The sequence below is a fragment of the Barbus barbus genome, assembly GCF_936440315.1.
Source record: "Barbus barbus genome assembly, chromosome: 6".
Lineage (NCBI taxonomy): Eukaryota > Metazoa > Chordata > Actinopteri > Cypriniformes > Cyprinidae > Barbus > Barbus barbus.
The window spans coordinates 28,940,113-28,958,855 of record NC_136734.1 but is presented as its reverse complement, the minus strand read 5'-3'; the positions used below and the strand labels follow the sequence as shown (position 1 = coordinate 28,958,855).

The following is an 18,743-nucleotide window of genomic DNA, read 5'->3' as shown; positions in this document are numbered from 1 at the left end:
TTTTTTCAAATTTTGGCAGTTTTGAATTACAGGTGCTGGTCATAAAATTAGAATATCATGAAAAAGTTGATTTATTTCAGTAATACCATTCAAAAAGTGAAACTTGTATATTAGATTCATTCGTTACACACAGACTGATATATTTCAAATGTTTATTTCCTTTAATTTTGATGATTATAACTGACAACTAATGAAAGTCCCAAATTCAGTATTCCAGAAAATTTGAATATTGTGAAAATGTTCAATATGGAAGACACCTGGTGCCACACTCTAATCAGCTAATTAACTCAAAGCACCTGCAAAAGCCTTTAAATGGTCTCTCAGTCTAGTTATGTAGGCTACACAATCATGGGGAAGACTGCTGACTTGACAGTTGTCCAAAAGACGACCATTGACACCTTGCACAAGGAGGGCAAGACACAAAAGGTCATTGCTAAAGAGGCTGGCTGTTCACAGAGCTCTGTGTCCAAGCACATTAATAGAGGGGCGAAGGGAAGGACAAGATGTGGTAGAAAAAAGTGTACAAGCAATAGGGATAACTGCACCCTGGAGAGGATTGTGAAACAATACCCATTCAAAAATGTGGGGGAGATTCACAAAGAGTGGACTGCAGCTGGAGTCAGTGCTTCAAGAACCACCACGCACAGACGTATACAAGACATGGGTTTCAGCTGTCGCATTCCTTGTGTCAAGCCACTCTTGAACAAGAGACAACGTCAGAAGCGTCTTGACTGGACTGCTGCTGAGTGGTCCAAAGTTATGTTCTCTGAAAGTAAATTTTGCATTTCCTTTGGAAATCAAGGTCCCAGAGTCTGGAGGAAGAGAGGAGAGGCACATAATCCACGTTGCTTGAGGTCCAGTGTAAAGTTTCTACAGTCATTGATGGTTTGGGGTGCCATGTCATCTGCTGGTGTTGGTCCTTTGTGTTTTCTGAGGTCCAAGGTCAACGCAGCCGTCTACCAGGAAGTTTTAGAGCACTTCATGCTTCCTGCTGCTGACCAACTTTATGGAGATGCAGATTTCATTTTCCAACAGGACTTGGCACCTGCACACACTGCCAAAGCTACCAGTACCTGGTTTAAGGACCATGGTATCACTGTTCTTGATTGGCCAGCAAACTCGCCTGGCCTTAACCCCATAGAAAACCTATGGGGTATTGTGAAGAGGAAGATGCAATACGCCAGACCCAACAATTCAGAAGAGCTGATGGCCACTATCAGAGCAACATGGGCTCTCATAACACCTGAGCAGTGCCACAGACTGATCGACTCCATGCCACGCCGCATTGCTGCAGTAATCCAGGCCAAAGGAGACCCAACTAAATATTGAGTGCTGTACATGCTCATACTTTTCATGTCTCGTTCTCTCGTTCTGTCCATATGGCCTAAACCTTTAGACTTCAAAGTTTTAAAACTCTTTTCAAAATTTTATACAAAGCTACATTCAAAGTTTGTCTGGACAAAATTGGCGTTTTTAGTTAAGTTACAGTTAATTTAAAGCTACAGTATGTAGCCTTTTTATTGTTCAAATTGTACAAACTTTATATAATGAGCAAGTACTTAAACCCATTTTCCAAACTGTGTTTTTATCTTGTCCTGAATCACTAAAGGCCTATAGTAAGTGTTTATATTGAGACTATTTTAGATCTGTCGGGACGACAACTACTGTGGAGTAACTCATTACCTGTGAGACCCATCATATCCATAAACAGAGAGAAGGCTCCAATGTTCTTCCTCAAGACGCATGCAGTTTTGTTTATTAAGAGCAAGAGCGCCAAAAGTTACATAGTGTACCTTTAAATTAATTTCAATTCTACTTCCTTACATTCACATTTGAATTACAGTTCTGATTCTACATTCTACCTCGATTAAAATTCAGAAATTGTCATTTAAAAGCCATTTTCAGTTCACTTTTGAACCCCGGCTGGAAGCCAAAATGGTCTAAGACAGCAAGGTAAGAGCATCTGCAGTCAGTTGCCAGTTTAGGAGAAAGCAGTGATTGATTTGAGTCAAATGTTTAACAGATGCCCATTCAATTAACCTGTGATCCATAATCAATAATCAGTCCATAGTCAATTTAATGATGGTGTGTAAGGCTGTTGACTGAAGGACATCAGTTTTGTAGATGTGTGCACCAAGGCATTTACACAGGGAATGAGAGACTGAGCAAGACAGAGAGAAAGAGGAAGAATGTTCCTGAGTACAGTTCATTCATGCAGGAATAAAGGCAGGAGGAATGAAGAGACGACAGATAACATACACACTCACACACACACACACACTCACAAAGTCATGGCCCTCTAATGCTAGTGTTACTGTACTGCTGTATTCTCACTGTTTATGAACAGATTGCCTCGGTTTGGCTCTTATAGACAGAATTTCATCCCGCTAAATTCATCACTATCCAATCTGATAATCTCAGGGGCTGTTACATCATTGTATCGTGTGTGCGGTGTAATATTTCCGTGTGTGGTTGATAGCCTACAGCTCTGATACACGCTGTGCCACATAATAATATCTCACAGGAGAATAAGCTGCAGATGAATTGGGATGTTTAAGGGTTGTACATGATCCTCATCAGCTGTTCTCTTTTTCTGTTTTAGTGTGATCTGATGCTAGCTGGGACAGGAACACAGCTTTTCCACTGCAGTTTTTCTGACTGATTTGCATAATCCTACTGCCTACTGTTCCCTTTAGAGAGAGAGAAAAAAGCACGTCGCAACATTATTGAGACTGCACAGAGAGACGTTTCTTAACTTCTTAGACATTTCTTCTTAACTTTTAACTTAATAAATCCAATTAATTTGTTTCCTGGTATTAGTGATGAATCGGTTGAACCGAAGTATGAATGATTCACTGACTCATTTAACTGTCTTTTTCCTAATGAGCCAGGAACCGATGAGTTAGATGATAGTAAAAACATCTGCAGTGAAATAAGGGAATATGGTATGACTTTACTGTATGATAGTTGGTTTGGTAAATAGTATTTTATTAAAACATTAAAATCCAGTCAAGAGTTTTAAATGAACTTTTATTATGTATTGCGTAAACAAATGTTATACTACTTTTATGTTTTCATGAGTTGAATCATGGAACAAACAACAAACATTAGCCTACTGTGACTTAGTGTTTCATTATCATGAACTTTTAGTTTGATTTCATGGGTTTCCTGTCTTTGTCCACCTCCAAACCCCCCACCGTTCCTATCTCACCTCTTCACTTATGCCAAGAGATTGCACTTTCCATGAGGGGGTGTAATGTCACAGTTTATATTCTCCAAAATGGCGCTACGCTGACCCAGAGGAGATGAATTGTTGAATAAAGTCGTTGTTTTGTTTTCTGTGCGCAGAAAAAGTGTTCTCATCGCTTCATTAAATTCAGATTGAACTACTGATGGCAGATGGACTATTGTGATTAATGACAAAATTTTCATTTTGGGGTGGAGTATCCCTTTAAGTCGCTAAGTTCTCACCTTTCAACTGTCTTGTAGGAAATGATGGCTTATATATTTATTAATGAAACTTATTATAAATTAATGAAGGAATATCACACAAGCAAGAGTGTCTCAGACAATCACAGCCATCTTGATATTTACAAAAACGGCACAACTGCAACTGATATTGTTTTTATAAAACAGTTTAACCTGTTTGTTTGTTAAACAAACAAAATTGTTTTGAATAACATAGATTCCAGACAGTGTCGCCAGTAATTTTGTCAGTTTTTGCCTTGCTAATTAAAACAGTTTCAACCAAACAATAGCAGAATTAACAACAGCAAAGCGTCACTTAGAAACACAGTAATGCCTTTTTTGGTGCTGAATGAACTGAGTGAATCATTCAATGATTCACTTACATAAACACTTTTTTTTTTTTTACCTGCAAGAAACAGAGTATTTGAACAAAAGGGTTAAATTAATAATTTTGTGATTCATACATGAAGGCAGTCACTTGTTGCCACCTACTGGTAAAACAATGTGATTTGCATGAAAGATCCCCATCTCTAATGGAAGATTTTCACCCAGTAATGGTTGAAATTTCAGACCTGTACAAAAAGCTGTCGAGCATGTAATACAGACATGTACAAGACACAAGTAATGCATTTAAACACATACTGATACATATCGCCTCTGGAGAAGATTCTGTATAGTAGATAAAAGGAAAATTGATTGTGGAGCGATAATTCAAACCCTTAAAGGCTGTGGATCTGTATGTAATCACACACACACACACACACACATACACGTACGTGTGTGTTCATGTTGGGTAATTCAGTGCCCTGTACACTTGAACAACTGTAATGGAGTTTAGATATCAGATAAGTGGAGAACTCTCGCATTTACCCACAGTGTGTTGTGACACTGAGATAACAACTGCCATGATGTGTATCAAATGCAGTTGCTTTATACAAATCAAACGGATTTTACTCTTTCTGCTGACATAACATGTTTTTCTCTTTAAATGTGCAAAAGAGAATTTTTTTACAGCCTGGCTGCCTCTTTGACAGAGAGAGAGAGAGGAAAAGTGCCTGGAGTTGTGGGGGTGAAATCTTGGAGCTGATTATGTATGAGTGTTTCTGTGTAGAGAATTACCAAGCCATCATCTCAAGTTGCTGTCATGGCTTGTATATGTGAAAGTCAGCAGGAAGCAATACTATAACGCATCTCGTCTTTACTCTAGCATGGAAGCCATGGTTACTCAAGCACAACTTCTCTATAGCTCTGTGACCTTGTACATTGCCACTTCCTTCCTATATTAGCACATATAAAAAAAAAAAAAAGAGAAAAGTGTTAAAGAGAACTGCCCTCAGATATTTTTCACCAATAATAAAAGAATAGTTTAAATAGTAATAAATGTTATTTGTATAAAGGATTTTCATAAATGTGTTTGCTGGCTAGAAGCAACATTCTGTGACAAAAGAATGGATATGAATGCAGTGAATTGTTTTTAAATTAATGCTTTTATTCAGCAAGGACGTATAAAATTGATCAAAAGATTATTTATAACGTTACAGAAGTTTCTACTTCAAATAAATGCAGTTCTTTTAAACTTTCTATTTTTATATGTCTGCTTTCTATGAAAAAATTTCAAAAATCATGTCATGATTTCCACACACAGCAGCACAACTGTTTTCAACATTGATAATAACAAGAAATGTTTCTTAATCACCAAATCAGTGTATTAGAATTATTTCTGAAGGATCATGTGACACTGAAGACTGGAGTAATGATGCTGAAAATTCAGTTTTGCCATCACAGGAATAAATTACGTTTTAAAATATATTCAAAATAGAAAACAGTTATTTTAAATTGTAAAAAAAAAATATTTAATAAATTATGGTTTTTACTGTATTTCTGAGCAAGTAAATGTAGCTTTGATGAGCGTAAGAGACATCTTTCAAAAACATTAAGAAACCTCAATTTATTTTATTTGCTGGTAATACTAATAAGGGTTGCGCTGTATTTGACAATTTACCTGTGAAAGTTCTGGTAATACAAGGTAGGGTAGGGTTAGGTTAGGTTTAAGGGTAGGTTCAGTGTTAGTACCTAGTCATTACCTATTTATTGTAATTACTGTAATAAGTACATAGTATGTAGATGAAGAACAGGACTGTAAAATAAAGTGCTACCCTAATCAAACTAGGTGTGTTGTTTCTATCCTAGCAACCTAATTTGCACCTTTTGTTTCCAAACTGAGGTGAAGCAGTCAGAAAAACAGGGCAAACTCAAATGAGATGCAGCATTATGTCTCGACACTCCTGTCAGTTTTGTTTCCGGAGAGCTGACTGTGGAGTGGAAGCCAGCATGTGACTGTTTGATGTTAATCCAGAATGTTTCTGATGTTACGTAACTGTTGTCTTCATGTAGCTTATCCTGCATCTACTCCATCTCTCTTTCTGCAGTTGGTCAGCGGGGGCTCTGTAGTGAATGCCGAAGCAGTATGGGACCATGTGACCATGGCTGACCGGGAGCTGGCCTTCAAGGCCGGCGATGTCATCAAGGTGTTGGACGCCTCGAATAAGGACTGGTGGTGGGGTCAAATCGACGAGGAGGAGGGCTGGTTTCCCGCCAGCTTCGTCAGGGTGAGCCCATCTCTGACATATACCTGTCCGATGGCCACCTGTCCAAGACACACCTGCAGAAGCACATCTGTTTAACACATCCAATACCGTTTCTAACTCAATAGAAGTCAGATAGTGCTGTTTAAAAGAGATGCAACACACAGGCCTGTCGAGAAATGAACAATATGACACATTTTCAGGTAAATGATTCAATATTAAAGACATACAGTCACAGCCCAGTCAGAAGAGGTCACATTCTTCCCTTTAACCTCCATCTTGAACCCAAACTCTTGTTTGTGTTGCTGTTGTTGTTTCTCTAAGGTGGAGTCCCACCCCCCACAAACCAAACAGCTTTTTTATATCAACCCTGTCGCTGCATCACGCCTCACAAACGCCACGGCTAAGGTGCGTTTTTTTCAAAACCACTGCTTACCGTTTGACCGTTGAATGCATCCCATCGCTTACTGCTCACATGCTGTCGCTGTGTTCCAACGTTTCGTTTCCGCCACAGTCGCCACGCTTCGCTTCCATGGCAACTTACCTTCATGCCGGTGACAGTCTGGGTCTGTCAGAAAACACTGAAATGGGGAAAAAGATTTTGTTAATGTTATGCTGACTCAGTTATGATGTTTAACGATGACTGCTATCAATATTTCCCTCTTTTCTGACAGTATCTTTTTTTTTTTTTTTTCTTGAGCAGATGTTGGTCTTAATTTGAGCCTCTCTGACTGCTAAAGATCTATTTTTAATCACATTTATATATATATATATAAAGAGAGCTACAGAGATGGAAAACTCAAAAATAGATTTTCAGACAGAAGTTTAAACATAAACCCTCAGTCACAACAACAATTTGATCAGTCCTTTTCTTCCAGCATCTCTTCAAATTGTGTCAGGGGTCTCAGTGGGGCCCCATTGCAAACACTTCCTCCAACTCAACCTTTTCTCTCTCTATAGTGAGCCAGTTTATGTTTGAACCCCTCCAACCTCTTGTATATTACATAAACCTGAGAAAATCTGTTTTATTTTAAGTGTTAGTTTATCAGGGACAATGTGAAACCCAGATCTAATATTATGAGTAAAGTGTGCTGAAATGTTATGAATAAAACTAAAGGAGGATATAATCATGTTGCATAGTAAAACTGAAATATTAAATGTGCGCAAGCACAGTCAGGCTTGATCATTTACATATACTTGCAGATTCGCCGCTAGCCATCCGGGGGGGTGATGTCCCTGCACATAACTAAAGATTAACCCTCTATTGCACGACATTCCCTCTGGGTAACAAACCTGTTCTCTTCACATTGCAAGCATATGATAGCAATAAAATTGACTGCAGTTTTTAGTTATCATTATGTATGTTTTATTTAAATTTGATCTTTTTGTACTATAATTTCATATTATCAATTATAAATGACATATTATTTAGATTATATGCACTACCATTCAGAAGTCTGGAGTTTGTTATTTTTTTTGGAAAGAAATTATTAATTTTATTAAGCAAGGAAAGAAATGATTATTTTTATTAAGCAAGGAGGATGCATTAAATTGATCAGACATGACAGTAAAGACATTTATAAATTGCAAAAGATTTCAAATAAATGCTGTTCTTCTCAACTTTCTAAAAAATGTAGAAAAATGCTAAACTATTTTCAACATTGATAATAATAAATGTTTCTTGAACGCCAAATCAGCATTTTAGAATGATTTCTGAAGGATCATGCAACACTGAAAACTAGAGTAATGATGCTGAAAAATCAGCTTTGTCACCACAGGATACATTACATTTTGAAATACATTAAGATAGAAGCAAACAAACAAACAGTTATTTTAAGATGTAATGATATTACTGTTGTTTTTTTTTTGGTTGAATGAATGCAGCCTTGGTATGGAAGCCCGTTTCTGCCACAAGGTAATTGCGACTTTTTATCTCACAATTCTGACTTTTGTTTCCTCATAATTGCACGATACAAACTCGCAATTCTGACTTTTTTTCTCAGAATTGCATGATATAAACTCACAATTGTGAGTTAAAAAGCCATAATTGTAAGATAAACTCGTAATTCTGACTTTAAGTCAGAAAATAAAGTCAGAATTGCGTGATATAAAGTCGCAATTTCGAGACATAATGTCGTATTTCTGAGAAATAAAGTCAGAATTGTGAGATATAAACTCGCAATTGCGAGTTATAAAGTCAAAATTGTGAAATATAAACTCGCAATTCTGAGAACATATCAGTCTTGCGAGTTTATAGCTCACAATTCTGAGAATTGCGTGATATAAGCACACAATTGAGAGACATAAAGTCGCAATTCTGAGAAATAAAGTCAGAACTGCGAGATATAACCTCCTGAGACCCCCCAAAAATAAGGCAGCGGCTATTTGCACTGTGTAAATAGCGATAGACGCTATTTACACTAAGTGCAAATAGCAATAGATGCTATTTACACTCGGTGTAAATAGCAACAAAAACATGAAAACGTGTGTCTTATGATCATATCCAAAATTAAAAAGGTACAATAGTAAAGATAATTGAATATAGCCTAAGTATTAATCCACGTGTACGTTATCCACACATTTATCCACGCGTACGTTATCCAGACGTTTATCCACACGCACCATATCATATGTCATTGGTCACGGCAAGGTACGCGACGATCGACAAAGCAAATACACAAATCACACCCCATATGAAGCTTCGTCAGCGCGGGTCAATGCGGATTTCGAACGGCGTTGCCTAGCATCCATCTGGCGAATCTCCGCTCTCTACCCAACAAAACGGACGAACTCCTTCTGCTCTCCCGGTCAAACAAGGACTTTTCTAAATCTGCTGCTCTGTGTTTCACGGAAACCTGGCTGAATGGCGACATACCAGACAGCATGCTACATCTGCCTAATTACCAGCTGATCAGAGCAGATCGGGACGTGGAATCAACGGGGAAATCGCGTGGCGGCGGGACGTGCTTTTACATCAATGAGAGGTGGTGTACTGATGTAACTGTGTTAAAGAAGATGTGCTGTTCAGATCTAGAAACGCTCTTCATTAACTGCAAGCTGTTCTATTCGCCGCAGGAGTTCTGCTCGTTCATTCTCGTGAGTGTCTACATTCCACTGCAAGCGCACGTGAGCACAGCTTTACAGAAACTCGCTGATCTGATCACAGAGAGTGAACAACACCCGGACTCTGTTTTAATCATTCTCGGGGACTTTAATAAAGCAAATCTCTCCCGCGAACTGCCAAAATACAGACAGCACATCACATGTCCCACCAGAGACATTAAGGCTACGTCCACACGAAGACGGGTTTCTCCGTATCCGATCTTTTTTTTTGCCTCGCTCTAAAAAAAATTCCGTAAAAACGGAGTCATCTCAGGAAATATCTTCGTCCACACGGAATCACTGAAACCGACTGAAAACGATGTAGTACACATGCCAGACCAATATGTGGCGCTGTAATTCTGCCACAGAGATACACAAAAAAACAGAGAAGAAGACTTGGACCATGTGCGTAAACCTTGTGCGCTGAATACAAACTAACACACAAAGCAGAAGATTTTGCTTTAATAAAACTAATGAGCTCAGTAGGTTCTGCAGCACGAACACAGGCACGTAGTCTGACATTGTTGTTGTTGTTGTTGTCGCTGTTATGTGACGCAGCGGTGTCTGATTAGGGGCGAGACGTGGGCTGATGACGTCATCGTTTCAGAAAATATACGGATTCGCCGTCCACACGAAAACATGAAAACGGCGTTTTCAAATTTATCCACCCTGGGACCCGGTTTAAAAAATGATCGTATTCACTCTTCGAAAACGCCGGTTTCGTGTGGACGAAACGCCTATACGGTAAAAAATGTATGCGTATACAGAGAAACGCGTCTTCGTGTGGACGGGGCCTAATATATTGGACCACTGTTACATAACAATAAAGGATGCATATCACTCTGTTCCACGAGCAGCTTTAGGACTCTTTGATCACTGTTTGGTTCATCTTATTCTGTCCTACAGGCAGAAACTTAAGTCTGCAAAGCCTGTATTAAGATCTGTTAAAAGATGGACTAACGAAACAGAGCGGGATCTACAAGTCTGTTTCGACCTCACTGATTGGACTGTTTTTGAAGCCGCTGCCACCGATCTGGACGAGCTCACAGAGACTGTAACATCTTATATCAGTTTCTGTGAGGATATGTGCATTCTTAACAGGACTCATCTAATCTACAACAATGACAAACCATGGTTCACTGCAAAACTCAGACAGCCCCGTCAGGCCAAAGAAGATGCTTACAGAAAAGGGGATAAAGTCTTGTACAAACAGGCCAAATACACACTGGAAAAGGAGCTCAGAGTGGCAAAGAGGAATTATTCTGACAAGCCCAGGAACAAATTCTCTTCCAGTGATCCTGCTTCAGTGTGGATAGGAATGAAGGACATCACCAGTTACAAGTCACCATCCCCCAGTACTGTGGAGAATCAACACCTGGCAGATGACTTGAACAAGTTCTTTTGTCGTTTTGAAAGATCACTCCACACCCGCCCTGAACACCTCTCCACACAACCACACACCTCCAGCAACCTCTCTCTCCCCCACACCTACGATTCAAATCAGCGAAGAAGATGTGTGCCAGGTCTTCAGGAAAAACAAAAGAAGGAAAGCACCTGGTCCAGACGGTGTGTCACCAGCCTGTTTAAAAACCTGTGCTGATCAGCTGGCCCCCATCTTCACACAGATCTTCAACAGATCACTGGAGCTGTGTGAAGTCCCCTCATGCTTCAAACGCTCCACCATCATCCCCATTCCAAAGAAACCCAAAATTACTGGACTTAATGACTACAGACCTGTGGCCCTAATGTCTGTAGCCACGAAATCATTTGAAAGACTGGTTTTGGCTTATCTGAAGGACATCACTGGACCCTTATTGGACCCCTGCAGTTTGCCTACAGAGCAAACAGGTCTGTGGACGATGCAGTCAACATGGGACTGCACTTCACCCTGCAGCATCTGGACAGAGCAGGCATCCTGTTTGTGGACTTCAGCTCCGCTTTTAACACCACCACCACGGAAACCCTTCAGAATAAACTAACCCAGCTCTCCGTCCCCACCTCCGTCTGCCAGTGGATCGACAGCTTCCTGACAGACAGACAGCAGTTAGTAAAGCTTGGTAAATTCACATCCAGTACTCGAACCATCAGCACTGGAGCTCCTCAGGGCTGCGTTCTCTCCCCACTGCTCTTCTCCCTCTAAGCCAACGACTGCACATCTAAAGACCCCTCTGTCAAGCTCCTGAAGTTCGCAGACGACACCACACTGATCGGCCTCATCCAGGATGGTGACGAGTCTGCTTACAGAGCTGGCTGTATGGTGCAGTCTTAACAACCTGGAGCTCAACACGCTCAAAACTGTGGAGATGATAGTGGACTTCAGGAGAAACTCCCCTGCTCTCCCCCCACTCACCATCATGAACAGCACTGTGACTGCAGTGGAGTCATTCATATTCCTGGGCACCACCATCTCCCAGGACCTGAAGTGGGAGATTCACATAGACTCCATTGTCAGGAAGGCCCAGCAGAGGTTGTACTTTCTTCGCCAGCTGAGGAAGTTCAATCTGCCACAGGAGCTGCTGAAACAGTTCTACTCCGCCATCACTGAATCCATCCTCTGCACTTCAATAACTGTCTTTTTCAGCTCAGCTACCAAGTCTGACCTCAGAAGACTATGGAGGGTAGTCCGGACTGCTGAGCGAATCATTGGTACAACCCTCCCCACTCTCCAAGAACTGTACTTATCCAGAGTGAGCAAAAGGGCTGGTAAAATCACTCTGGACCCCTCACACCCAGCACACTCCCTCTTTGAAGTGTTACCGTCTGATCGACGCTACAGAGCTCTGAGCACCAGAACGACCAGACACAGGAACAGTTTCTTCCCTCAGGCTATCCATCTCATGAACACTCAACAATAAATGTGGAACACACAATACACTATCCATTCACCACACTCACTAATTTTATCTTTATTTTCTCATTTCTAATTTGCACATACTTGACCTGTACATACATAGTTGTTTATATTATATATTGTGTTTTGCTGCTTTGTACATGGCCTTTTGGTTAATTGTTGTTATTCTTTTATTATCTGTGTCCTGTCCTGTTGCTGTCTTTCTGTTGCACTGTGGAGCTTCTGTCACTACAACAAATTCCTTGTATGTGTAAACATACTTGGCCAATAAAGCTCATTCTGATTCTGATTCTGAAGATGTAAAATGTTTCACTAAATTAAATTTAGCCATCTTTAAAGACCTAGGAGAGGGTGTGGTCATGGTGAAACGTCCAATCATTTAGTATCTCTATAAAGCCCTGAATGTGCTCTGTACAGGACATCCAGACTTACAACTGTGACATGTGAGGTCTCAGAGAAATTCACTGAAATAGAATGTCCACTACAGAGGCAAAAACTCCATAGCTGGGTCTCAGGAGGATAAACTCACAGTTCTGACTTTTTTCATATCTTGCAATTCTAAATTTTTCTCGCAATTCTGATATAAACTCGCAATTGCAAGAAAAAAACTCAGAATTGTGAGTTTATATCTTGCCGTTCTGACTTTATTTCTCAGAATTGCGACTTTATGTCTTGCAATTGCAAGTTTATATCACACAATTCTGACTTTATAAATCATAATTCTGACTTTATAACTCGCAATTGTACGTTTATATCTCACAATTCTGTGAAGTCAGAATTGTGAGATAAAAAGTCGCAATAACCTTTTTTATTTTTTATTCAGTGGCGGAAACGGGCTTCCATACCTTGGTGACTTTGAAACATAAAAAAATCAGACTGACTCCAAACTTTTAAACTGTTGTGTTTATTGATAATAATAAATATTTATGTTAAATATATTTACATTTATTCACTTATTTAGATGTAATATTTACACATTTTATATGATAACTAAGAAACATTTGGTATGTTTTCATGTATTTTTTGAATTTTGTGAATTGATCAAATTTCTTTCCATTGTGTCACAGTGTGTTAATAACGCTATCGTATTGTTCATGATGCATCAGGTTTGTAAGTCCACTGCAGTTGTGGCCAAAATCCATTCATCGGTTTGCTTTCTTTAAGAAATCTCAAGCTTAGCACTGAAATATGAACATAAACCCTTTTAGTGGGATCATGAGTGAAAGGATAAAAGGAGGTGTAGGATAGAGATTTCCTTATGAAAGAGCAGTGTGTTTGTAAAGGTGGAGCGCTCTTTAATGAGACTTTTATGTAACTCGGTCTTAACTTTGTCTGCATACGTCGAGCTTCCTAAGTGCATCTCTCAGTTCCCCTTTTGCTTTTTTCCTATCTTTCTCTTTCCTCTCTTTTCTAACAGTCATCTATCCCCCCTTCCTCCCCAAACACACACTCGCGCAGATGGCAGGTTGTGTAAGCCACTCTCTCGGGCATGACAGGTGTGAGAAAATCTCTTCGCTGTACAGAGAATATTACCTGTGTCCACACAGACAGATACATATTTAATACAAACACACACACACTATATCAATCTGTTCAGCACGGTCTTTATTCTGACCCTTTGAGCATCTCTTATGCAACACTGAGAAAGGACAAGGATAAACAGACAGGAAGAGAATGAGTGTGAGAGATATGGATGCGGTAGAGTCTGAAAGCATTATGTCAAACCAGTTGGTGGCGCTGGCCTGCAGGTTTGGCGTCTCTCTCCTGCTGAGACCTGGAGCTCTCGTGTCATCAGAAATCATTGCTCACTGTTTACTCACAGTCCACACGCACAACACTAACGAGAATCAGCTGCGTGAGGTGGAGCTAATAGCATTTTAATTATGAAAACTTATATAAAGACAAACACAGCTTAAATGTGAGGTAGGCATTTCATTATTTTAAAATAAATGGTCTTGTATCACATCCGGAGTGTGTAATTTCTGTACCATTAGCAGCACAAAATGCAATACCTAAAATAATGCAGTCAAATTTTGCACTTACAATTGTTTTTCTTTATTTAACAGTCTGACAAATAAACTTCTCGCTTCTTGTAAATTGTTTGCAGGACTACAGGACTGTATATTAATTCTGTTTGGTGCTGCAAGTAACACAAAAGCTACACACTTTCACTTTTAATTTGGAGTTTAACATGACAACATTAAAATATTCCACATTATTGCTATTGAAATGAAATGCATGCTCAGTGCCATGTGGAGTTTCAGATTTCAAAAGCTTGAAGTTAATATCTAGAATATTAACATATTAAAATTAAATATTGAAAAAATTATTTTGTAAAATATTCATTTTAAATAATTAATAAATGAATATAATATATTAATTTGCAGTGGCAAAATTTAACATGACAACATTCAAATAATTTAAATTATTGTTATCCAAATGGTAATGTATGCATTTTGTCACACATTTTTACACTTTCATTTACTGTCCCATGTGACATTTACTGGATCACCAAAGCTTGATGTTAGTATTATATAGAATATTTGAAAATCAATTAATTTTATAAAGAAAAATTATATAAAACAATAATCATTTAAAATAATTATAATCTCAAATATTTTTAATTATCTCCTAGATGAGTATTTTTGCAAATTGGCAAATGATCTTTTTAAGATCATTAGTGGGTTAAACCAAAAACTCACAACTTCTTCTTTTTTTTTTTTTACTTTTGAATTTTGTGTGTTTGTGCATCAGATTAGACTGGTCTTGTGCTTTGTGTTAATATCTGATGAAATTCAGACGACTAACTCACAACTTGGGTAAAATTACTGCACAGTGTGACTTATTTTGCAGTAGCAATGCAGTATATTTAGTAGCAGCACAGCAAACTGAAACCAAAGAATCCAATTTATGGTACTTCACGAATGAACTCCGTTTGCAAACAAATGAATTCAGGTAACATTTTTATATAGTTTGAACAGTTGCATATTGTAAACTATTGAAATGGTACATGTGAGAGTGAATAGAACCATTCTAAGTATCCAACTAAAAGAGACTGATAAATGTTGTATTAATGCCACTTACAAGGGTTAGTTTTTGGTTTTGGTGTAAGATGCTGACACCTTTACACTGTATCCTCTTGTGTTTCTCTTCACTGTTCAGTGAGGTTGAGTCATGAAGCATAAAATGAGACGTCACTTTTCATTAGAGGACAGGAGAGAAGAACAGACCAAAAAAAAAAAAAACCCAGATTGCTCTGGGAGGAGAGGGTGAGAGAGAAAGAGAGAGAGGCTAAAATAGATTGGACACTGAGAGGAAGGAAAGAGAAGATTGAAGGTTGTATGTGTGTGCGCAGGTGTGTGTGTGTGTGTGTGACATCTGCGTCATCAGTGTTCTTCTGATTCCTCTATTTCTTGAAACAGACAACCGTAGCAAAATGCACGTTGTGTAGCCGGGCAGCAGGATCACTAAACTAAGCCTTTTTCTTGACGAGGATGAGGATGGACAGCTAGCAAGGCTAATGCACTGGAAAGTTGCGCTGAGGCAGAGATTTCTAGGTATACAAGTATAATTTGAGATTTTAATGAGATCTTAATCTGAGAAACATCCTTCAAGAGATTAGACATCGTATCTATGACTCTGTGTAGCAACAGAGTGTGTGAGACAGAAAGAGAGAGAGAGAGAGAGGGCGAGGGACTTATGCAGGACATGGTTTCAGGGTGAACAGAATCTGTGACAGGCTTGTGTATTTATGAAAATCTATTTTTAATTGTGAGTGGATTGTTAGTCCATATCAGCTCAGCAGTGTTGTGTGTGTGTGTGTGTGTGTGTGTGTGTGTGTGTAAGATTTTGCTATATCTGTGCTGTCTCAGTGTCCTTACAAGGATAACAAAACCTGAAATTACCTTCACTGTGCATGGGGACCAGCCAGCAGTTTCCATGAAGAATATGGCTTAAAGGGACAGTTTAGCCGAAATGAAAGTTCTGTTATTATTTACTCATTCTCATGTCATTCCAAACATGTATGCTGGAAAACTATGGAAGCCTGTTTCCGCCACTGAATAAAAAATGTAAAAAGATAATTGCGACATTTTATCTCACAATTCTGACTTTTTTTCTTGTAATTGCGAGTTCATATCTCACAATTCTAACTATTTTCCTAAGAACTGCATGAGACAAACTCACAATTCTGACTTTTTTTCTCAGGAAAAAAGTTAGAATTATGAGATATAAACTCGCAATTCTGAGAAAATCCCCCCCCCCCTCAGAACTGGACTTTATAACTTGCAATTGTAAGTTTATATCTCACAATTCTGAGAAAAATAGTCAGAATTGCAAGATATGAACTCGCAACTGTGGAAAAAAGTCAGAATTATGAGATAAAAAGTCGCAATCACTCTTTTTATTTTTTATCCATAGGCAGAAACAGTCTTCCACAGAAAATAGGTCTGACAAAATAGGTCTGAATGATTTGTTCACAAATAGGACTGATCTGGTTCTCACCGACCCAATGATTTGGTCACCGTGGTTAACAGCTCATAAAATGTCAGTCTGTTTGTCACATAAGCTATTGTACGACTTCAGAAAACTTGTATCAACGTTATATGCTAATTTTATGATACTTTTATGATTTATGAATTTTTTTGATTCGTGGGAAATTCAATGAAAAGAGCCACCAATGCTTTCTTCAAAACTTCAGCTTTAGTGGTCAACAAAAAAAGTCATACAGGTTTGTAACAACATGAAAGTGTATAAATAAGGACCCAATTTTCATTTTTGTGTGACCTATCCTTTAGTAAAGTGATTCAAATAATGCTGTTATTAGGCTACTGATATGACTGGAGTCTTCATCTCATTTAAGTGTATTTTACATATTTTCATCAAAAGTATTATTCTTTTCATAAAGGGACAGTTCACCAAAAAATTAAAATGCTGTCATCATTTACACGTTGTTCCAAATCTGTATGACTTTTTTCCTTTGCAGAACACAAAAGAAGATATTTTGTCAAGTCTTGTTTGGAAGTTAGAGGTAACCAAAATATTCTTCAAGACATTTTCTTTCATGTTTCACAGAAGAAAATAAGTCATACGGGTTTGGAACAACATGTATGAGTGAATTAGATAGTGAATTTTCATTTTTGTGTCAACCGTTCCTTTCAGTTTTACCTTTTGTACATATTTTGTTTCTGTGATTTAGGAGTGGATTGTAGCTCAGTATATAAAATGTGTGCATATTCATGGGTTTTTATTGTGCGTGTGTGAGAAAGAGAGTTTGCAAGTGTGCTCGCATGTGTGTTCACATCAGTCGGCTCACCTGGGAAAGCAAATGATAGGTTACATAATTAGGGCAAATAAAATCACATCAGATTCTCTCAACCAAACACACATATACTGTGTTCCTAAGTGTGTGCGTCTGCATCTCCCTCGTTCCCTTCCCTTCCCTTCTCCTGGCTTATGTGTGTATCTTGGCAGCTCTGTGACAGGTCCAAAAGCAGATTCATTTATGTCTTTGTGAAAACAGATTTTGTAAGTGTTTACTGCAATGCCTCTATTGTGGACAAATGCAATTGGGACTGGTGCCACTAGAGGGCACACTCTGACTCCTTTTATTTCATGTCAATGTAACTTTAACCCCTGAAGCTTTAAAAGCCCTATCTAGACCTTTTATGAAAGCAGTCACGCAGGCCCTTAACTCTGGATGCTCTGAGTCGGATGCTAATTGAACTTGAGCACAATTATCATGATTACTTTAATTGATAACAGGGCTTGAAGATCAAGTCATGTCTCTCTTAATGTGTGTGTTCTAGTTATGGGTAAATCAGGAGGAAAACACCGTGGTCGAGGCTGCCGAAAGCTCCAGCGAGGTGCAGAATGGCCATGCGGAGGCCAGTCCGAACCCCAGCACTGACTGCCTGTGTCTGGGCCAGCTCACACAGAACCGGGACCAGATGAGGGCCAATGTCATCAATGAGATCATGAGCACAGAAAGACATTACATCAAACACCTGAAGGACATCTGTGAGGTAAAAAAAACACACATGCCAACCCTTTCAAACCGAAACAGACTTAATCGAGTTCTCTTTTAACCATCATATTTGGTTGTCTCAGATGGTTTTCCTAAAATTGCTGAGGAGAAATATACATAACCACAACTGAGACAAATATTAACACAGTAAGAGTATAAAACTGTAAAGTTTATGTGAATAGCATGGCTCAGATCATTTGTTCTTGTGAGAATCAGATGAGACATATTTCAATTTATGTTGAAATATTTGAATTGTTGGCTTATCTTGCTACTGTAAATGTGAGCATAGGATGAATCCACAGAAAACACATGTGAGGTTACTACAACATTTTCTGTAATAAGCAAAGTCTCCATTTGCTCTAAATTCAATGTCCAAAACTGTATGTCAACATATTACATGACGTTTAAAATTTACACGACCATTTAAAGGGGTCATATGGCATTGCTAAAAAAGAACATTAGGGAAAGGGAAGTGGTCTGTTGCCAAGTATGGTGACCCATACTCGGAATTTGTGCTCCGCATTTAATCCATCCAAGTGCACACACAGTAGTGAACATACACCCAGAGCAGTGGGCAGTCAATGCTGCGGCACCCGGGGAGCAGTTGGGGGTTCGGTGCCTTGCTCAAGGGTCTCACCTCAGTCGCGGTATTGAGGGTGGAGAGAGTGCTGGTTATTCACTCCTCTACCTACAATCCCTGCCGGACTTTAGA

General features: G+C 38.9%; 1 protein-coding gene across 2 annotated transcripts in view; it reads left to right on the top strand.

The window, feature by feature from the left end:
- LOC306870970 (rho guanine nucleotide exchange factor 9-like) overlaps positions 1 to 18,743 on the top strand; it is a 38,109-nt gene that overhangs the window by 5,845 nt on the left and 13,521 nt on the right. The window contains exons 2-4 of one of the 2 annotated variants that reach the window (XM_079418597.1): positions 5,898 to 6,077; positions 6,378 to 6,461; positions 17,814 to 18,029. In XM_079418597.1, the coding sequence (XP_079274723.1) occupies positions 5,898 to 6,077; positions 6,378 to 6,461; positions 17,814 to 18,029 (480 nt within the window). The remainder of the gene's footprint in view (positions 1 to 5,897; positions 6,078 to 6,377; positions 6,462 to 17,813; positions 18,030 to 18,743) is intronic. The other variant, XM_079418598.1, reaches the window with a different exon arrangement.